At 40.5% G+C, this 23,675-nt stretch overlaps 1 protein-coding gene across 3 annotated transcripts in view; it reads right to left on the bottom strand.

Moving 5' to 3' along the window:
* zmp:0000001301 (acyl-CoA-binding domain-containing protein 4) overlaps nucleotides 1-23,675 on the bottom strand; it is a 198,164-nt gene that overhangs the window by 75,979 nt on the left and 98,510 nt on the right. For all 3 annotated transcript variants that reach the window (XM_043713698.1, XM_043713706.1, XM_043713715.1), the window contains one exon: nucleotides 16,070-16,118. In XM_043713698.1, coding sequence (XP_043569633.1) covers nucleotides 16,070-16,118 — 49 coding nt within the window. The remainder of the gene's footprint in view (nucleotides 1-16,069; nucleotides 16,119-23,675) is intronic.

The following is a 23,675-nucleotide window of genomic DNA, read 5'->3' as shown; positions in this document are numbered from 1 at the left end:
TATCCACATCTTTGTCATTTTAACCAACTCAATTGAATCTCCTCTGAGCCTTATTTTGTCTGATGAGAACAATCACAAATTCTCTAATAAGATAAAAGCAAAATACTGAGGATGAAATTAATCATGATACTAAAAGGTACTGGAAATACTCCATGGGTCCAGGAGAGAGAAGTAGAATTGACGGTTCAATGTGACTCTTCTTCAGAAGTGAACTTCTACAATGTTTTGATGTAAGCTTTATTTTATACTTCGATTGGGAAGGGGTATCAATATTTGTTACCCATCTTTAATTGTCCTTGAAAAGGTGTTGATGAGCCATTTTCTTGTATCCTTTAAATCTGATCTGTTATGGTTCTGTTAGGAATGGATTTCCAAGATTTTGATCCTGTCATAGTGAAGCAATGGTGATATAGCTTCCGTGTCAGGAGTGTGTGTGGTTTGAAGAGGACTTTGCAGATGTTGTTGAACATCTGCTGAACTTGTCCTTCTAGGGAGTAGAGATTGCTAGTTTGGAAGGTGCTGGTGAAGGAGCCTTGGTGAAATGCTGCATTGAAGTTTGTACACAGTACACATTGCTGCCACCATGTGTTGCTGGTGGAGGAGTGAATGTTTAAGGTGTTAAGTCAGGTATCAATCAAACATACTTCAAGATCCTCCAGGTGTTGTTGGAGCCACACTCATCCATATAAACAGAGAACATTGGTTCACAACTCCTAATTTGTCAATTAACTTCCCAATCTCAGGAATAATTCTCAAAAATCTCACATGTCTTCACATCCTTTCTAAAGGAGTGCCAAGAACTAGTTGCACTGAGTCAGTGTTTTATTCAAAGTTTAAAGTAACTTCCTTGCTCTTATGTGCTGTACTTTTAATATTAAAGCCTGCATCCTTAATCCCTTTCAACTTCTCCTGATATTTTCGTTCATTCGTACGTGAAAAAACCAGGTCTCATCTGCTTTCTAAAACTGCAACCTTCATTTGATATCATCTTTCTGCTTTCTTCCTACTAAAATAAATCACGTCGCACTGTATACATCAATTTCTGCTTGACATTGATTCATCTATTATACTAACATGTAATAACATAATACAACTATTGTGGGCAGCACGGTGGCTCAGTGGTTAACACTGCTGCCTCACAGCACCAGGGACCCAGGTCCAATGACTGCCTCAGGTGACTGTCTGTGTAGAGTTTGCACATTCTCCCTGTGACTGCGTGGGTTTCCTCCGGGTGCAGGCCAGATGAATTGGCCATGCTAAATTGCCTATAGTGTTAGGTGCGTTAGTCAGAGAGAAATGGGTCTGGGTGGGTTACTCTTCAGAGGGTCAGTGTGGATTTGTTGGGCTGAAGGGCCTGTTTCCACACTGTAGGGAATTAAATCTAAATCTTAAAGTAAACTAGTAATAATACAAATCAATTCCATAAAAGAACAAGCTTGTTATGTGTGATGATTTTTAAAAAGGTCAAAAATGAACAAGCATTTATTACTGTATCTTTCAAAGGATGCCAAAAGTTTGATTTATTTATTGTCATGTATATTTATTATAAATACAGCAAAAAGTATTGCAAGTGTGTTGCCATTCCCTAGCACTATCTTAAAATGCAGAAAATAAACCAAAACACAGACTATAAAGCCAAAAAACCAATCAAGTTCAACTTATAGTCTCAAGTAAATAAAGGTAGATCGTTTTTGGAATAGCTCGCACTTCATGCTCAGCCATGGGCCTGGATTTGGTCTCCTTGCTTAATAGACAGTGAATTAGTTTGTAAAAATATCATTATTATTGTCATATAGCTTCAAAATGTAAGCTATAGATATAAATAAAAAGCAAATGCTAGGGGAAGCAACTTACTCAATAATATTCCCCATCTAGGCATTTCTCTTTGAACAACTAGAGCATTTGCTGCTTTCAAAACTTTAGTTTTCTTTCATTCTTAATGTAACATGAGATTTGAACACGTGAGTGGCCCAAAGATCATGAAGCAGGTTCTTTCTTCCACTGGCATCTGGTCATTTCACGCATAAGGGAAATAAGGTGAAACACAGAAAACACAGTATTTACTTGGAATTATGCTTATGATTTACTCCTGGTTGAGGAAATTGTCATCAGTCTGATCCTTGTAACCGTGGGCTTCCTTTCCCTCATATGAGCCTCTTATAATATTCAACAATGTAATTATTGACTTGGCCATTTCCAGTAAAGGATGTGGTGAGCCCAAAGAGATGTTTGACAGTGAATACTGGGGTAAAATATAGCAAAGGACTCATAGAGGCTGGAAATCTGAAAGTACTTGGATAAAATCGGATGTACTGGAGTTTGTCCAAAGAAAAGATCATATGGAAAATAGCCAGTGGATGATTGTGGAGTGCCCTTATAAGGATAAAACAGCTCCAGAAGACACTCAGGCTGCTTTTGTTTATTCTCAGGAAGAATGGTGTTCATAGAACATAGAACATAGAACAGTACAGTACAGGCCCTTCGTCCCTCCACGTTGTGCCAACCTTTTATCCTCCTCTAAGTTCAGACTAACCTACATACCCTTCATTTTACTATCATCCATGTGTCTGTCAAGAGTCACTTAAATGTCCTTCATGTATCTGACACTACTACCATTGCTAGCGTGCATTCCACATACCCAGCACTCTCTGTACGAAGAACCTACCTCTAACATCTCCCCTAATCTTTCCTCCAATCACCTTAAAATTATATTCCCTCATGATAGCTTTTTCCACCCTGGGAAAAGGTCTATGCCTATCCACTCTATCTATGCCTCTCATTATCTTGCACACCTCGATCAAGCCACCTCTCATCCTTCTTCACTCCAATGAGAAAAATCCTAGTTCCCTCAATCTTTCTTCATAAGACATGCCCTCCAGTCCAGTCCATCCTGGTAAACCTCCTCTGCACCCTCTTAAAAGCTTCCACATTCTTCCTATAATGAGACAACCAGAACTGAGCATAATATTCCAAGTGTGGTCTAACCAGAGGTCTATAGAGCTGCAGAGTAACCTTGCAACTCTAAACTCAATCACCCTGATAATGAAAACCAATACACCATACACCTTCTTAACAACCCTATCAACTTGGATGGCAACTTTGAGGGATCTATGGACGTGGACTCCAAGACCCCTCTGTTCCTCCACAATGCCAAGAATCCTGCCTTTAATCCAGTAATCCGCATTCAAATTCTACCTTCCAAAATGAATCACTTCACACTTTTCCAGGCTGAACTCCATCTGCCACTTATCAGCCCAGCTCTGCATCATGTCAATGTCCAGGTGAAACCTACAACAGCCCTCCATACTATCCATCACTCCACCAACCTTTCGTGTCATCAGCAAACTTACTAACCCACCCTTTCACTTACACATCCAAGTCACTTATAAAAGTGACAAAGAGGGATCCACGATGGTGACGATATAGAAAGATCATGTTGCAGAGCTCCGCACCACATCACAAGTGAGACGAAGTCCTAATCCACCCTACCTGGATTACTGCAATATCCTGGGACTCTGGAAAGGTTGTGGAGTCCCAGGAAACTGTTAAAGAACAACTTACCTTGGTTTCACTGTCCAGGGATGCTGAAGAAGGGAGCAGGTATGTTCTGCCCAGCCTGCAGAATCCTCGGGCTCAATATCCTACCAGGTCCTGATAATGGAGCTCGCAAAATCTCACGAGATGTTGGGGAAGCAGATAGAGGAGAAGCTGACCACAATCTCTATCTGCAGAAGCATAAACAGCAGCAAGGAGACCTGGAGAAAAGAACGGATGTGGTAGAACGCAGAGTCGCAGTGGTGGAAGCTAATGCTGATTCCTCCAAGGAGAGGATCCAGGCCCTGGAGATGCAGGTCCATAATTTGCTTGACCAGGTTGATGAGCTCGAGAACAGGGGCAGGAGAAAAAATATTTGAATTGTCAGTCTGCTGGAGGGTAAGGAAGGTCAGTGACCAGTGGAATTTTTTGAGGACTGATTGCTGAAATTCCTTAAGTTGCAGGCTGAAATGGGAAGCTTGAAGATTGAGAGGGTTCACCTGGTCAAGGTGTGGAGGTCAGGTCTGGACCAATGTCCTCATCCTATAGAGATAAGCAGAGAATTGTGGAAGCTTGCAGAATCCAGGGGAAGGATCCAAAGGCTCTAGTTTATGAAGGCTCTAAGATCATGTTCTTCCAGGACTTCTCAGTGGCAGTGATCCGGAAAAGAAAATCCTATGATGGCATCAAGATAAGACTGAGGCAACCTGGGAGGTACTCTCTGAGGTATCCGGCAGTGCTTTGTATCACCTTAGATGGATCTATCCAACTCTTTGACAAACTGGAGAAGGCAAGGGACTTTGTGGACAAATTAACTTAATCTGAACAATTTAGTATGTACAAATATTAGTATTGTTTGTGTATGTCTCTACTTCTCTTCAAAAAAAAAGAGAAAGTCTGGTCGGGGCTTTCTTTTCCTATTTTTCATTGGTAATAGTTTGGTCTAAACTATGCTTAGGGGTGGCTGGGATGTTTACTTTCAATTTCTAAGTTAAGTTATACCAAAGGATGGGTGGGGTACTTAATCTTTTTCAAAATTTCTTAGTTCACATTGTTATTCCAATGTGTATTTCTTTGCTGCTTGGGTTTATGGTTTGGCTCTAGCCAGGAGGAGAGAAAATGGTTGGGGTGGCTAGATGCCGACTTACATGCAGTTTATGCCCGGTTCAGATATTTAAATGCCCTGGCTGCTGCATTGGCAGTGGGATGGCAAGTTGGGTTTTGGGATGTGTAGATGTCCTCTTTGGGCAGGGGGTGAATTTCCCAATTTAGAGTGATTGGTGCTTTATATGTTGGTTTGTTTTTTTGGTTTTTATTGTATAGAGTCTTTGAAAGCTTTGTGGGTTTGTTAACTTTAGTGGGTTCAGTTTATGTAGTTTTTATGTATGATGGATCTTGCAACAGTAAGGCTCGGTGATTTGTAATTCGAGGTTCCCGTCTCTGTAAACTAAATGTTACTGCAGAAGGTTATGGCTAATGACTTGATTAAATAATATACCTGGAAAATCAAGGGGAGTCACTCACCAATTAAGAAGAAAAAGGTACTTCTGACTCTTAGAAAGGAGAAGGTGGATATTACTTTGTTACAGGAGACACACTTGGATGATAGGGAGCATTTGATCGGGTTTACTTTTCATCTTTTAATACCAGAAGTAGGGGAGTGGCTATATTGGTTAGGAGGAATTTCCCATTTAAGTTACTCGATGTGTTATAGACACATGCAGGAGGTTTGTAATCCTCAAAGCCCTAATAAACAGGGAAGAGTATGGTGTTTTAAATGTTTACTGCCCTCCGGCACATCCCCTCAAATATCTGGTAGATATGTTCTCTAAATTGATCAGTTTTGAGTCCTGGCATATCATTGTAGGGAGAGATTTTAATTGTCTTATGGATCCCACGGTAGACAGGTTGCACAAAGGCCTCCCTGTACCCTCTGTACAAACTAAACAATTAGTGGATCTGTGTGTGGAGGTAGGGTTGGTAGATGTCTGGAGGCATCTCCACCCTATAGGTAGGGATTTTATGTTTTTTTCTAATTCACACAGACATCACACCAAGATTGATTTTTTTCTGACCCCTGTGGCAACCCTGGACTTAGTGGCATCTTGTACGATTGGTAATATTACCAACTCCGATCACCCTCCAGCGTACCTGTTGGTTAAGATTAAGGACGAGATAGTGGAGCCGAGGCACAGGCGAATGGATCCCTTTATCCTTAAGGATAATATGTTTGTGGAGTACTTCTCCAAAGAATTTAGGGCATTCCTAGACATTAATTCAGGCTAGGTTAGTAGCCTGTCTGTCCTTTGAGAAACCACCAAAGCCTATGCTGGGGGTTAGTTATTTCCTACTGTGCCAATAGGAAGCGGCAGAAGGGCGAGCAGTAACGTCTCCTCAAAGCACGGTTGAAGGCAGCCAAGAAGGCTTACTTTGACAGGTCTTTGTTGGCCAAACTACAGAGGATTACGGCACTGTGATCTGCATTGAATTCTGTGCTCATACAGACAGGAAAGAAGGAGCTTACTTTCGCAAAACAAAGGTTATATGAGCATGGTGACAAACCGAGCAAGTACCTAGCATATCTCACCAGGAAAAAGAGTGCCCCTCAAGCCATTACATCGATTAGGGAAGGTGCTGGGAACCTGTAAGCAATTCTAAAAAGATTAATGTGGCATTTCGGAGATTTTACTCTGAATTGTATCAATCTGAGGGCTGTGAGGAGGGGCAGGCCAAGGTGGAATCCTTTTTCAAGAATCTGGAGCTTCCGGCTGTGGCCCGGGAACACCAGTCTTTTCTCAATGCCCCCTTATCAGAGCAAGAGGTGCAGCAGCTTCAGAGTGGAGAGCTGCCCGAACCTGATGGACTTACTAGCGAGTTCTTTACGGAACTTATAAACAGATTGTCAGGCCTGATGCTCAACATGTTCAAGAGAGGCTAATATTTCACTTATTCTTAAAAAAAGAAAGGTCCTGGAAGACTGTGTTTCTTACAGGCCCATTTCACTCTCTAATGTTGACTTTAAAATCCTCTGTAAGACTCTTGCGTTAAGGCTGGAAACTGTGTTACCTTCTATTGTTAAAGTGGACAGACAGGCTTCATAATGGGTCGCAGATCCTCCAATAATGTTGGGTGGCTGCTTAATATAATTCAAGGGTGTCAACAACAGTCAATACAGGGATTGGTGACCTCTCTAGATGCAGAGAAGGCATTTGACTGAGTTGAGTGGCCATGTCTTTTTGATACTCTAGACCAGTTTGGCTTGGGCGAAGCCTTTATAAGATGGGTAAAGGTTCTCTACAATGATCCTCTCGCTGTGGTCATCACCAATGGGGTACGACCAAGCAATTTAAAAATTTTTAGAGGCAGCCGACAGGGCTGTCCCCTTTCACCATTGCTTTTTACATTGGTGATTGAACATTGGTGGAGGCCATTTGTAGGGATCCCAATATATCGGCTGCAGAAGTAGGGTCAAAATTACTTAAGATTTCATTGCACTTGGACGATGTCCTCATTTTTAAAATTAAATCCTGCAGTTTTGGTGCCTCATCCGTTACAATGCATTAGCTCGTTTGGCAGCTTTTTGGGGTACAAGATTAATTTTGCAAATTCAGAAGCTATGCCTATGGGTGATTTTTTGAAGGTGCTAGGTCTTGAGGGCGAATCTCGATTCCTATTTAAGTGGTCACGGGGAGGTGCGGGTTTATGTATTTGGGCATATTCATCACTCCAGTTTTTGATTGGTTGTTTAAAGCTAATTTTGTTCAATTATTTGACAAAATCAAACAAGACCTTCAAAGATGGGAGGCACTTCTGGTCTCATGGTTAGGTTGTATAGCTCTTATTAAGGTGAATATTCTCTCCTGTTTGTTGTACCCTATACGAATGCTGCCCCGGACTTTCGATAAGCTAATGTTCAGGAGACCAAGTGGCTGGTTCTGCTCTTTAATTTGGCATCGTACGTGACCCCTTAATAAATTAGCTAAACTGCAACTGCCTCACAAACCGAGGGGAGTGAATCTCCCGGACACTAAAAACTATCAGCTAAGCTTGTTTTAATCTTACGTGAGTGATAGGGCTTGTGGGGACCCTCTTTCAATATGGTTAGAGATTGAAACCTCTCAGGCAAAGTGCCCCCTTATTAGTTTGCTGTTTTTGGACAAAATGAGGACAGTTAAGGAATATTGCGATAACCCAATGGTTATCAATACTGTTAAAGCATGCAGGGCAATTTGGCAAAGGTAAGGCAACATTGGCAAAACATCTTTTCTTACATCTATAGTGATTATGCCAGGTTTTCAACTGGGGATGATGGATTCAGGATTCAAACATTGGGCAGCTAGGGTGTGTCTTGCATCGGTGATTTATTTGAGGGAGACACAATGATGTCTTTTAACCAGTTAGCATGGGAATATGAGCTATCTAGCAGCCACCTCTTCTGCTTTTTTCAAGTTAGGGATTCTATTCAAAAAAATCTACGCTTTTGACTGATCCCAATAAATTCGACATAGATGCTCAGTGCTAAGAGTACAATTTCTGTCAGCACTCTATATCATCAACTAGCGGAGGCAACACCTCAGGTGAGTTTGATCAGTTTTGCAGGGTGTAGAGAGAGAGCTAGGCATTGAGGTCTCCTCAAAGGCATGGGAAGATATTTGGGAAAATGCAAGAAAGATATCAATTTGCAATAGGACTCATGCTTTACACCTGAAGATTCTCCACAGGGTCCACTTGGCTCTGGATAATTTGTTAAAAATTTAAACCAGGGGTATCTTCAACATGCCCCAAGTATAACAGTAGTACGGGCACTCTTACCCATTGTCTCTGTCCTCTGGAGCACTGTAGCAGGTGCAATGGAGAGGATTTTGGGTGTAAGGGTGGAGAAGGATCCGATCTCTCTGCTTCTTGGCCTGCCCAGTGTATTCCCTGTAGATGCGCATAAGAAAAATCTTTTCAACATGCTCACTTTCTACGCAAGAAAGAATATCTTGTTAGGTTGAGCGTCTGAAAATTCCCTGGGCCTGTCGAGTTGGTGTAAAATTGTTATGGAGCAGATCCCCTTGGACTTTCTTACAAGAATGATAGACCACAAAACTGAGAATATCTATAAGACATGGCAGCCCTTTTTGGACTACCTGGAGACAAATTTGTCGGCCATACTAATAAGGGCTTTTATATAGACACAACAATTTGCTTTATGAGTCCAATATCCAAAGAGGAGGAACTGCGAACGTATGAATATGTGAAAATTAATGTTCTTGATATTTGAGAGTCAGTGTTTTGCTTTGCTGAGTTGTATTATTCTTATTTATTAGTTTGTTGTTAGTTATTATTTATTTAGTTAAGTAGTTGGTTGGGTTTTTAAATTTTTTTATATGTATTTATACATTTGTACATGAGGGGGTTAAGGTTTTTAAAACTTTTGTGTTCTTTCTTTGTATTGCTTTGAATGGAATTGTTTTGTATTTGTTGTAATATTAAAACATCTATTTTCAATAAAATATATTTAAAACAAAAGTGTCAAAGAGCAGAGGTCCCAGAACAGATCCCTGCAGAATATCACTGGTCCAGGTCGAATACTGTAGCCAATTCTGAATCAATTCAGCCAAATTTCACAGTAATCCATACCTCCTTACTTTCTGAATGAGCCTAATGTGGAGAACCTTATCAAATGCTTTTCTGAAATCCATATACACCACATCCACTGCTATACCTTCACCAATATGTTTTGTCACATCCTCAAAGAATTCAATAAGGCTGGTGAGGCATTACCTGCCCCTCACAATGCCATGCTGACTATCTCTAATCGAACTATGCTTTTCCAAATAATCATAAATCCTATCTCTCAGAATCCTCTCCAATAATTTGCCCACTATCAACATAAGACTGACGGGTCTGTAATTCCCAATTATCCCTATTCACTTTCTTGAACAAGAGAATAACATTCACCACCCTCCAATCATCTGGTACTACTCCAGTGGACAGTGAGGACGCAAAGATCATCGCCAAAAGCACAGCAATCTCTTCCCTCACTTCCTATAGTAACCTTGCATATATCCCGTCTATCCTCATGTTTTTCAAAATTTCCAGCACATCCTCCTTCTTAACATCAACTTGTTTGAATACACATGCTGTCCTCACAAACGACACATTCCCTCTCACTAGTGAATATTGAAGCAAAGTATTTATTAAGGACCTCCCCTTCATCCTGTGACTCCAGGCACATGTTCCCTCCACTATCCCTGATTGGTATCCTCTACCCTCTCTGTCCATCCTCTTTTTCCTCACCTAAGTGTCGAATACATTGGGGTTTTCCTTAATTCGACCTGCCAAGCCTTTTTCATGCCCCCTTCTAGTTCTTCTAAGTCCATTCTTCAGTTCCATCCTGGCTACTTTGTAAGCCTCTAGAGCCCTGTCTGACACTGCTTCCTTAACCTTAAGTAAGCTCCTTTCTTCCTCTTGACTCAATGTTTCACATCTCTTGTTATACAGTCTAAGCTTGAATTATTCACACAAACTAATTGATGATAGAGGGTGGTTCAACGTACAACAGTGCCATTGGGGTAATTTTCCATATTCCTGTCATTTAGCTTCAGAAGGACAGACATAAGCAATAACCACTCTCTTCTGCCCTTGAACCTGATACAGCATCACTCCTTAAGCCAGGAAATTGTTGTCAGGTTCTGAGTAAAAGGGAGGTGGGAATCTTGATAGCTAAGAACAGATGATGAGACAGGTTCAACTTGAAGGTACAAAAGGATATTTCACATGCTAGGGTTAAAACGCCTTGTGATGCTCACTATCACACCTTGTAAATCCTTCCCCAATGACTCCTGCAGTATTTGCTGATTTCCAAAGCAAATTGTGGAGTGGAGCAACAAACTGTGCAAAGCCTTGGCCAAATCTCAAGCTAGACCAAGGAACCCAAGTGTTTCCCTTCCTGTCTGAGGCCAGGGCCATTCTTCTCCAGTTTGAACTTACTTATCACCAGGCTAGCAAAGCGCCCAAAATAGAGTATTTTTGGATAAAAATATTGTTACTTCTTAGATTTTACTTTCAAACTAACTGCGATAAGTTGCGATAAAGGTCTCCTGAAATAACAAGCTGAAGATGAGTAAACCTATCAGATACACAAAGAGGGACTCAAAATTCTAAAGTTGGTACATGGATAGGGTAAACAGATAAGTTCTTTTACCTGGGTTGGGAGAGTCCAGAACAAGAGGGCATAGGTTTAGGATGAGAGGGGAAAGATTTAAATGGGACCTAAGGGGCATTTTTTCACATAACGGGTGGTGTGTGTTTGGAATGAGCTGTCAGAGGAAGTGGTACAATTACAGCATTTAAAAGGCATCTGGATGAGTATATGAATAGGAAGGGTTTAGAGGGATATGGACCAAGTGCTGGCAAATAGGACTAGATTAATTTAGGATATTTGGTCAGCATGGATGAATTGGACTGAAGGGTCTGTTTCCATGACACTATGACTCCATGTTTTCTCCAGAAACCAACACTGAATTTGATAGTCTGTCTTTCTTTGTCCACATCTGTATTCTATGCAGTGAAGATTTATTCTCTCATTAAATAGTTAGAATTTAGATAGACTGTCACTTGAATGACAGTGCATGTACAGATTTTGCTTTCTATCATTCCTGTGCTTCTCCTGTATGTTTAAGTTGCCAACAGAAACAGAGCATGTGCTCTGTGCTGCAATGTAAAGTTTTTGTTATCTTTCTGCTTCTGTTGGCTTCTCTCTTTTCTTTTCTTATTGCTGTTTTAAAGATTGCAAGTTTAAAACAAGCCGCCTATTTTTAAATGGCATCTAAGATTGCAGCCGAAGGTTAGGAAGTGTTTGGGCTTTTGAAGCACATTGGCTTCTGATTTCCTGTCCAGCCACATTCTTCTTTTGTTTCCCCATTTGTTATTTTGAACATTTTATCTTCTTTAAGAATAGAATAGAATAGAATCACCACAGTATGGAAACAGGCCCTTGGGTCCAACAAGTCCACACTGACACTCCAAAGAGTAACCCATCCAGACCTATTCCCCTACTCTCTTATCCTATATTTGTCCCTGACTTCGGTGGAGGAGGAATGATTTGGGAGGCTGCTGTGGCCGTGATGGTGGTTCCTCATGGCCATTGTAACCGCATCTGCTGATGGTCAGCTTTGGTATCTTCAGTGGCACAGCTCAAATTGCACTGGTCCAGGTTAGCACCAGCCTCGGCAAAGGGGTGGTTTAGGCCAGGCATCCAATGGCCCGGGATTCCTTTGGATGGTTTCTGTGACGGATCTACCTGAATTGGTGAGGCTTCAGGATTCTGCAAAGTCTAGTAACCCGAGAATCTAGCAAAAAGGATGTCCAACTTCAGCGATGAGATTGGTACTTTGGGCAGCTTGTGCAGAATCTTGCGGCATGGGATTCCAGTGGCCCAGCACAGATGGGCTGCTTCAGTAACAGCTTTCAGTCCAGTACGCCAACGGCTCAGCGTGGCAGTTTTGTTCTTCAGCGGCAGCTTCATCAGCTTTGTACAATGGTACTGTCTTTTCCTGAACCCAGGAACCATTAATTGAACTAAGATGGACTTTGTCTTAATTTTTTTTCTTATCTATGCCGTCTGTTAGTAATACAGTGTCATGATTTGACGACTTAAACACTTTTCACTTTTTTTTGTAGATAGTGTTTGCTTTGTGGTTTTCTATACATTGGTCCACATAAATATACCACAGAGAGACTGGCTTATATTGAGTCAGATATCTCGAAGTTTATTAACAATTATCAATGCATATTAATATATTGTCTTAAATTTACATATGCAATCTGGGTTAAATGTTTAGAACATAGAACATAGAACAATACAGCACAGAACAGGCCCTTCAGCCCACGATTTTGTGCCGACCATTGATCTTCATGTATGCACTCTCAAATTTCTGTGACCATATGCATGTCCAGCAGTCTCTTAAATGTCCCCAATGACCTTGCTTCCACACTTGCTGCTGGCAACGCATTCTATGCTCTCACAACCCTCTGTGTAAAGAACCCGCCTCTGACATCCCCTCTATACTTTCCTCCAACCAGCTTAAAACTATGACTACTCGTGTTAGCGATTTCTGCCCTGGGAAATAGTCTCTGGTTATCGACTCTCTCTATGCCTCTCATTATCTTGTATACCTCAATTAGGTCCCCTCTCCTCCTCCTTTTCTCCAATGAAAAAAGTCCGAGCTCAGTCAACCTCTCTTCATAAGATAAGCCTTCCAGTCCAGGCAGCATCCTGGTAAACCTCCTCTGAACCCTCTCCAAAGCATCCACATCTTTCCTATAATAGGGCGACCACAACTGGATGCAGTATTCCAAGTGCGGTCTAACCAAAGTGTTATAGAGGTGCAACAAGATCTCACGACTCTTAAACTCAATCCCCCTGTTAATGAAAGCCAAAACACCATATGCTTTCTTAATAATCCTGTCCACTTGGGTGGCCATTTATTTAGATTACGGTTAAATTGTATACATAGTTGACTAGCTGACTACCTCCTGAATGTACAGAGAATAATATGCCTTTAAGACATCTGTCCAATGATACAGCACAGTGGACCCTCTCCTGAGGATAACTACTAACTACATAGAATTAAATCGTATAGAACATGTAACACAGAAACAGGCCATTAATTTAATCTAATCTGCGCTGATATTTATATTTCACATCAACCTTCCTCTATTCTTTCTATCTATCTCATTTCCCAGCTGTTCAGTATATTTTTCTGAACACGTTTCTATCACGTACACATCCAAGCTATTTGCACTGTCTGTGGCTAACCAAAGAACTTAATAATGTAAAAACATTGGGAAATCTTTCGAAACCAGCATAGGTTGCTAATGACGAAAAATATAAGTAATGATAAATAGTATAGAAATTGTGATATAAATAATAGAGAAATTACATATGATCTGAAGTTAGCAAGAAATATAAAGCAAACAGTAAAAGCAATTTAAAACTACATAAATCCCTTAGAGGTTGAGACTAGGACAACAATAATACAAACAGGAAATGGCAGAAATTTGGACAAATATTTTATGTCTGTCTTCTCAGTAAAATACATTTAAAAGGTATCTCAGGAATAGCAGAAAATGATAAGGCAAATGTGAGGGAGGAACTTAGAATAATGCCTACCACTGGAAAAAAAGGTACGGAGAAAACTGATGTGATGTGACAAATTCCCTGGACCTGAGGCTTGCATCCTTGGATCTTAAAAGAAGTAGTTGTTGTGATAATACAAATTGCAATGGTTATAGTTTTCCAAATTCCCTAAATTCTGGGAATATGATGGCAGCTTGGAAAACTGCAAATGTAATATCTCTATTGAAGATTGGACATGGAAACTATTGGTCAGTTTAGCCTGATATCTGTCACCAGAAAATGTTAGAATCCATTATTAAGGAAGCAACAAGAGTCAATATAGCTTTGTGAAAGAAAAATCATGTTTGACAAATGTACTAGAATTCTCTAATGACTTAACAAACAGGTTAGATACAGTGGAACCAGAAAATATAGTATATTTGGATTTCCAAAAAAACATCAGATTGTTGCCACATTAAAGGTTACTACAAAAGATAAAATGTAGGGAGGTGATACATTAACATGGATAGTTGATTACATAGCAAACAGGAAACAAAGAATACGATAACAGGATCATTTTCAACCTGAGAAGCTGTACCTTATGTAACTAATGGCATGCCACAGGGACCAATGCTAAGATTTTATTTATTTATAATCTGTATTAATGACTTGGTTGAAGGAACCAACTGTATGATAGCTAAATTTGCTTATGATGCATAAATAGATAGGAAAAAATTGTGAGAAGGACATAAAGAATTTGCAAAGGGACATAAATAGATAGGTTATATGAGTAGCCATAGTTTAGTAAGGCAATGTGATGTGAAGAAAATATGAGGTAGTCAACTTTGATAGAAAGAATGGGTGTGTGGGGTGGGAAACATAGTCAGACAGGAAAGTGGAATAAAGGCTACAATCAGATCAGTCCTAATCTAATTGAAGGATGGAGCAGGCTCACATGTCCAATGGCCTATTCCAGCTCTTGTTTGTTATGACCTTAAGATCATTTCCAACAGTAGTGAGTATCACATTATAACCATTCTGCTATAACAGGATATTTCTTTAATGTATTTAATATTAATTGTATTTATTACTGCCAGATTTGGACTTTTGGCTGTATTTAACATGCGCCTGGTGTGTAGCAAGATGGCATAGATGACAAAATGGGTCAGATGACTAGCCAACATCTTTCTGCTCACCATATATTATACTAAGTAGGTAGGTGCTGAAATCAGTAACATAATAATAAGCAAGGCTCACTCAGGATCTTAGCAAATGTACTGACCTGAGTAATATCATGTTCATGCAAAAATGTGGCTGATGTTGGTAGTTTAAGTTTAAAGGCCTACATGAGAAAAGGCATGAAGGGGGCACATAATTTGGGGAGGTGGGGGCATTTTGATGTAACCCCACCCCCAACTTCCTTTCATGCTGACTGAACTCAACCTCTCCCTCAGCTCTGGGATCACTGTCAGCCTGAGACCTCAAGACCTAACTTCTCTGGTCTCCCACTACTCAGCTCTGGCACTGCTAAGTGTGATGGACCCACAAGCTGTCCATGGTAGGTCATCTTCCTGAGTGTGGGGGGTAGAAGGCAAAGGGTGATTAAGCAGTTTGCTGCTCCCTGCAGTGCATAATAGCTGTGTGACAGACTTTCTCAATGCAAACCAATTTCCAGCTAACCTTTCTTCTGCCTAAGTGAGCAAACCACCTCCCGTCCCCCTCCCATAAAAAAGCAGCTCATTATCATCATCTAATCTGTCCAAGTGATTTAAAGAAATTATAAGTTTTCTCTTTTCAAATTTAAAAATGCCCTAACCTATCCAATCTTTCATGATGACAAAAATCTTTCATTTCTGATGACAGTTTTGTGAAATTTTCATGCATTTTATTCATTGCTTTAGTGTCATTCTCACAGAATAGAAACCAAAGTTGTGCATGGAACTGCCTAAGTAGTCTCTGAAGTTCTTGAGAGTAATGACAAAAAGGCCCACCTCTCACCATAATTTACACATAGTAAACAACGCCTGTCATGTCTGCTGCTTTGCAGTAAAATTGAAGTTGGTACAATGATGCCAATCTAGTTTTCTTTAATCTTCCCTATTCTGCTATACTATTTGACCAGGTGATACAAAAGAGTAAATTAATACCCTTTTTGTTTAATTTTCTTTCCCCACTTAAGGGAAGACATCAAGTTACTGCTCATTGCTATTTTAAGCAACACAGCAGAGCTGAGAGTATAAGGCCCTAAGGGATTACTTCTGTTTTCCAGAACTTTCTGATATATTAAAGTTTCGACTTGGAGTACTATGGTCCAGCGAGGAGAAAATAGGATTAATAAAGTGCAAAGGAGGCGAGTTATTTTTATTGAGCTTTTATTCTTTAGTTGAGAAATCGGCAAGCAATTTAAATGAAATTAAAAGTACTAACCTGTAACCAACTTCATTGATTCCAAATTCTGACAGAATCTCTTTCATCACTGAAATTAAAAGAAAATCAGTTTTCACACAGACTAATATTATAAACAATAAAAATGCTAGTGTGGTCAAAAGCAAGAATGATTAAGAGAGTATTATAAGGTGTAATTCATTGTGCAGAGAAGCCAAAATAATGCACAAATTACAACAATGTTTACACAGTGTTCCAAGACTCAAAGGTAGCTTGCTATCAAATTCAATTGAAGACTTTTGAGCTAGACTTTTGCCAAGTCAGGGTGATTCAAGAGCCCTTGAAAATGGCAGGCCAGTCCCAAATCCAGGATTCCTGACCCCATTCTCAGGTTTTGCAATTTTCAGAATTCTCTTTAAGGCTGTGGACTTGTTCAGGTTGCAAACAAATGAATAACTGATTCGACTGGATCCTGGAGGTAGTGGCAGCCAGCAAGAAGGGACATAGTTGTCTCTCACAAAGATGTTACCAGTGGCTACAACATGGCCAGGATCAAGTGACTGCTCAACCAGGTCCCCTGGAGCTTGATGAGTACTCTAAAGACTCCCTGGTGCAGACCATATTTAGAGGTGCGGCAGGCTCTTTCTGAGAGTCGGGGATGGATAGAAATTGCAAGTCTAAAAGCACAGGCAGATGTGACACATCAGAAGGCACAGGGAGCAGCCTCGTGTTCAACAGTCACACAGCAGGAGAGGAGATTCCAAGATGGCACCAATTGGGCCACGTAAATAATGGATCTCACCACGCTTAACAAGTTAACAGACTGCAATGACTTACAACCATGAAAGCAATAATTTACCATGTTTACAAGGAAATGTTAAATGAGGACTTTCTGTATCAATTTCGCAATGATTGTATACACAAACTTAAGTAGTTTCAAGTACCTTGCAGTTTCAGGTATTGAAACTTTAAACAGTTAGAATAATTGATATTGTTATTACCATACAGTGAAAAGAACTTTTTTTTAAGTGAAGTGCATTTAACATCATAGAAGGCTACAAATGATTCCTTGTTTAAGAGCTTTTTTATACATACTACTAGGATTAATTGCTTCTATACAGTACATAAGTTTGCATAATCCTCCCAAACTCATAGGGCAAAGATAACTGGTGGTGGCTTAACCTGGGGGTCACCACACCTCAAATGAAGGGAGAGATTGAGAAGAAGAGTCCTTCATGGTAACCTCAGTCAATGTGGGAAGTGAACCCATGCTGTTAGCATAATTCTGCATCACAAACTGACCATTCAGCCATCTGAGCTAAACAACCCCACAGCAGAGTGTATAGTGAGTGAATGGACCTGGAAGTGCTATACCTTGCATGAGAGTATGAAGGGCTATATGGAATGGAAAAGGGCATACACACTGGCATGCAGGCTTGGTGAGTTATGGTGGGTATCTGGGGCCATCTGACATGGTCTGGGTAGCGCATTTAGTTGTGTGTGGATTATTGCATTTGGAATGAAGTACCTTGGCATCAAGACAGGCATTTTAGATTGCCCAACTCTGAAGTTGGCTGCCTCTGAACATTTTCTGGGGTCAGCTGTTATGGTTCAGCCAGCACCCACCACCCAGCAATGAAGATCCCACCTCAGAAGTCAATATTACCAGAGATGAGGGCACAAAGCTGGGAATCTTGCTGAATCATAGGAACAGGATGGGCCCATTTAAGCTTTTGAGCTTGCCCTGCATTCAATATGATCATAGCTGATCAAACACTTCACTGCCTTTTACACTCCCCATTCTCATGAACCTGTAAATCACTGTTATCAGAAATCTTCCAATCTCCTCCATAAACATAGTCAAAGGCTGAGCCACCACAGCCCTGTGTGGTACAGAATTCCAAAAGTTCACAAACTTGCTGCAAAATAATTTCTCCACATCTTGAAACTAAGTGAGATTCCTCTTTATTTAAAATTGTGCCTTTGGTTTTTAGATTGCCCAACAGGGGAATCATCTTACCTGAATCTATCTTGCCTACATCTTTAGGTATTTTCTAAGGTTCAGTGAGATCATCTCCCATTCTTTGAAACTCTAGCAGGTACAGGCCCAGTTTGCCCCATTTTTCTTAATAGAATAATCCAACCATTCTGGGAACAAGTTTATTGAGCTTCCATTGCACTCTCTCTAATATCTTTCCTGCAATAAGACCAAAAGTGCACAAAGTAATCTAGGTGTGACCTAATAAAGCTGTTACATAATTTAAACAAGATTTCACTACTCCTATATTCAATCTTCTTGTAATAAAGGCTAACATTCCATTGGTTTTCTTAATATTTTGCTGATTTACCTGTTAGCCTTCAGTGATTCATTGACAAGGACATCTGGTTCATTTTGTACATATACACTTTCCATGCAGTTCCCATTTAAGAAATACTCTGCACATCTGTTTCTCCTGCCAAAGTGGGATAACCTCACATTTCTCCACACGATATCCCATCTGTCACATTCTTGCCTATTCACTGTCCAAATTCTCCTGGAGCCTCTTTATATCTTCCTCCTGACACACTTTGAATCATTCGCAAATTCGAAAATATTACACGTAGTCACCATATCCAAGTTATTTAAAAGTATTGAGAACAGTTGGGACCAAGTCCTTGTGGTAGTCTACTAAATACAACTAGCCAATGCTAGAATGGCCCATTTTTTCCTACTCCCTGATTTCTGAATGCTGGCCAAACATTAATCCATGCCAACATGATACCTCCTATCCCATGTGTTTTAATCTTTCTAAGCAGCCTCCTATATGGCATTTATCAAAACCCTTCTGAAAATATAACTATACTACATCCATCAGCTCTCCTTTCAGTGAGTTTTGAGAAGATTTCAGTTTTCTTAGTAAAACCTTCAAAACTTTCCAAGTTCATCAAATACCATTTCCCATTCGCAAATCCATGCTGACGATGCTGAATCAAATCATTATCAACCAAGTATTTACTTATCCGATCTTTTATAATAGATTCTATCACTCTCCCTACTGATCCAAGGCTGACAGGTTCTGTAGTGCTGTGTTTTCTCTCTCAGCTCTTTCTTAAACAGTGGGCGACATTTGCTACCTTCCATTCTGCATAATTAATTCTAGAATTTATAACTTTGGAAGAGAGCCAATTATCTCTAAAGTCACCTCCTTCAACTTTGGAATATAGACTTCCATTCATGGAAACTTATCAACTGTCAGCTCCATTAATTTCTCCAGTACAATCTTCTAACTGATGCTAATTTACTTCAACTCATCATTCTACGTCTGGGAGATTTCCTGCATCTTCCTTTGTGAAAACAGACACAAAGAAATCATTTAGCTTCTCTGCCATTTCTCTATTGCCCTTATAAATTCTCCTGATTCTTATCTTTAATGAACTCACATTTATTTTAACCAAACATTTCCAATTTAGGCTACAGAAGCTCTTACAGTCTTTTTTTTTCTGCTAGATTACATTTATATTGTATTGTCCCTTTCCTTATCTTGGGTTATCAGTTTCTTGGGCCTCCTTGTTGTATTCTATAAGCCTCCTAATCCTTAGAATAATTATTTTTTTCTGGAAACTTTACAGGCCTGTCCTTTTAATCTTATGCAATCCTGAACTTGCTTTGTTAGCCATGGTTCACTGACCTCTTTCGAGTATCTATAATTGTAGGAATGTAAAGTTGCTGTAAGACATGCAATAGTCCTTTAAATATTATCTATTGTCTATGTTCAGTCATGTCTTAATGAATTTTCCCAATCCTCCTCAGCCAATTTGTACCTCATGCTTTCATAACTTATCTTATTCAAATTAAACACCATTGCTTCAGAATGAATGACCTCACTTTCAAACATACAGTATTGCAAAATGTCATCACTCATCCCTTAAAGGTTCTTTATCAATAAGCTTATCATTAACCCTTTTTCATTGCATAATATTAGATGTAAAATGACAAGTCCTCTGGTTGGCTCCTCAACATACTGCTCTAGAAAGTTATCCCTAAGACACTCCAGAAACTTGTCCTCCACAGCTTTAGTGCTCAACTGGTCCACCTAGTCCAAATGCAGATTGAAATCACCCATGTTACATGCTTTTGTCCATATTCATGCTTCTCTTATTTCCTGATTAATGCCACACTCCCCAATACCATCATTATTTGTTGGCTTATAACTAACTTCAATTAATATCTGATGACGATTGCTGATTCTAAGCTCTACTCAAACAGTTTCCACACATTGCTCCTCTCATCTGAGATCCTTCCTTACTCATGAACTGATCCCATTCCTTATGTTCAGCTCAAAACCATATCTTTTTCCTTCTTGCCCATCTTTCCTAAACATGTAATGTCCTTGAACATGGAGTTCCTAGTCCAGGTCACCATGCAGCCATGTTTCTGCAATGGCAATTAGAGCAGGTCAATTTACCTTTATTTATACTTTTAGTTTGTCTATTGGTGCAAATGCTGTGCACATTCAGGTACAATGCCCTGTCGTTCTAATAATAATCCCACTGTCAAAGCAAACTTGATGCTCAACCTTGGTTTTCCTGTCTTCTAATCTCCCTAGCATCTTTTCTACTTCTGTTGTCAACTTTATTTCCTTCCAGTTTGGGTTATCCCTCAGGTTCCCAACCCCTGACAAGCAAGTCTGAATCCATCATAGCAACACCAGCAAATCAGACCCAGTCCTTAAAGGTGTAGACTCTCCAGCATACTATACATGTCCCATCTGCCTCAGAACTGATCACAATTCCTCAGAAGTCTCCCAACTATGCCAGTTCTGAAATCCGGCATTTAAATGATCAATTCTCCTGTTCTCAGTGTCACCAACAATGTGGTACTGGGAATAATCCTGAGATTACTGCTCTTGAGGTACTGCTTTTCCACTTACTTCCCAACATCCTGAAATTTGCTTTCAGGACCTCATCCTTGTTCTAACCTATGATCATAAATACTAGCTATTGCCCTCCTCTGAAGGATATTTAGAAACTGGTACATGACAATCTTGATCCTGACACCAGGGAGGTAACACACTATCCTATACCCATGTTTAGATTAGATTAGATTACATTACAGTAAATGCCTGCCCGATCCCCTAACTATAGAATCCCCTATGACTATTGCTCTTCCAATCTTCTTCCTCCACCTCTGAACAGCTGAGTTACCCGTGGTACTGTGGGCTTGAATTTGGCTGCACTCCCCTGAGGAAACAAAGTCCTCACCAGTTTCCAAAATGGAAGACCAGATAGCAAGCATGATAGATTAAGAAGACTCTTGCACTACTGGCATAGTTTTCTTAGTCTGTCTCGCAGTCACCATTCTCTCTCCAACTGTACGTTTTTCATCTGCAGTGTGACACTTCCCTGTATGTGCTATCCACATAGTCCTCTGTCTGTCTGTACAACAGTGATTCCAGCTGCTGCTTAAGTTCTGAAACCCACAGTTCAAACTGTGCAGCTGGTGACACTTCCTGCAGATGTGTTTGTCTGTCCAAGATGTCTACATACTGCAGGATGTACACACTGCCTGACCCTTTTGACCTGTCATTCCATAATTGTAAAATTTATTCAGTACCATTTGAATAAATCCTACTGTGAAAATTAAGCTATTTCTCAGAAAAACTGTCTACAGACTTGAACACAAACTAAATACCCAACTTCAAGATTGGAAATACTGATCAAACCTCCTCACCAAACAGCTGTCACGCCACCCTTTGTCTCAGTGAAGCTGGCCTCTTGATCTGCACCTTATTTCCTATCTCGCGCCAGAGACTTTATTTCTTGCAGTGAACCTTAATTAAAGCAGCTCTCTATCACCTTTTCAAGGGCAACTAGGGATGGGCAGTAAGTGCTGGCCCAGCCAATGATGCCCACGTACCAAAGCTTAATAAAAATGTTGTTTTTCCATTCAAATAGGGATAATCCAGGAAATCATAGACTGATGAGTCTTACATCAGTGGTTGGGAAGCTATTGGAGAGAATTCATAGAGCTAAAATTTACTGCATTTGAGAAAACATGACCTAATTAGGGACAGTCAGCATGGCTTTGTGCAGGGCAGGTCATGTCTTACTAACTTGATTGAATTTTTTGAGGAGGTGAAGAAGGTGATTGAGGAGGGTAGAGCAGTGGATGTTGCTTACAAGGATTTTAGTAAGGCTTTCGACAAGGTCCCTCATGGTTTGTTCATCCAGGAAATTAAGATGCAGAGGATCCACAATGACTTGGCCACATCTATTCAGAATTAACGTGCCCATAGAAGGCAGAGGGTAGTGGTAGAAGGTTGGTTTTCAGGCTGGAGGTCATGACTCATAGTATTCCGCAGGGATCCATACTGGGACCGCTGCTGTTTGTGATATATATATAAATGACTTGGATGATAGTGTGGATGGGTGGGTTATTAAGTTTGCATTCCTGATGAAGGGCTTTTGCCCGAAACGTCGATGCTACCTGACCTGCTGTGCTTTTCCAGCACCACTCTTATCTAAATTCTGGTTTCCAGCATCTGCAGTCCTCACTTTTGCCTATTAAGTTTGCAGATGATACAAAGATCAGTGGAGTTGTGGATAGTGTAGAAAGTTGTCAAAGCATACGACGGGATACAGACCAGTTTTAAGATTAGATTAGATTAGATTAGATTAGATTAGATTAGATTAGATTAGATTACTTACAGTGTGGAAACAGGTCCTTCGGCCCAACAAGTCCACACTGCCCCGCCGAAGCGCAACCCACCCATACCCCTACATGTACCCCTTACCTAACACTACGGGCAATTTAGCACGGCTAATTCACCTGACCTGCACATCTTTGGACTGTGGGAGGAAACCGGAGCACCCGGGGAGAACGTGCAAACTCCACACAGTCAGTCGCCTGAGGCGGGAATTGAACCCGGGTCTCTGGCGCTGTAAGGCAGCAGTGCTAACAACTGTGCCACCGTGCCGCCCACAGTTGCAGATATGAGCAGAGAAATGGCAGATTGAGTTTAATCCAGGTAAGCGTGAGGTGCTTTATTTTGAGAGATCAAATATTAAGGAAAAGTATACAGTTAATGGCAGAACTCTGATCAGCATTGATGTACAAAGGGTTCTTGGGGTTCAAGTCCATAGCTCCCTGAAAGTGGCCACACAAGTAGGTAGGGTGGTAAAGGAGGCAGATTGCATGTTTGCCTTTATTAGTCGGGGAATTGAGTACAAGAGTCAGGATGTCATGTTGTAGCTTTATAACTCTTTGGTTAGGCCACACTTAGAGTACTGCATTTGATTTTGGTTGCCACATTACAGGAAGGATGTGGAGGCTTTGTAGAGGGTACAGAAGAGGTTTACACGGATGCTGTCTGGATTAGAGGATATGAACTATAATGAAAGGTTTGAAAAACTTGGGCTGTTTTCTCTGGAGCAGCAGAGGCTGAGGGGAGATTTTAAAGAAGTCTATAAAACTATGAGATGTGTCAATAGGGTTGACGATCAGAATCTTTTTCCCGGAGTTGAAATGTCTAAAACTAAGGGGCATGTATTTCAGGTGAGAGGGGGAAAGTTCAAAGGAGATGTCAGGGGCAAGTTTTTTTATGCAGAACATGGTAGGAATGTTGAACACACTGCCAGAGGTGGTGGTGGAGGCAGATACAATAAGAGC

Source organism: Chiloscyllium plagiosum, chromosome 2 (assembly GCF_004010195.1).
Source record: "Chiloscyllium plagiosum isolate BGI_BamShark_2017 chromosome 2, ASM401019v2, whole genome shotgun sequence".
Classification (NCBI taxonomy): Eukaryota; Metazoa; Chordata; class Chondrichthyes; order Orectolobiformes; family Hemiscylliidae; genus Chiloscyllium; species Chiloscyllium plagiosum.
The sequence above is the reverse complement of the archived record's forward strand: the minus strand, read 5'-3'. Positions and strand labels throughout refer to the sequence as shown.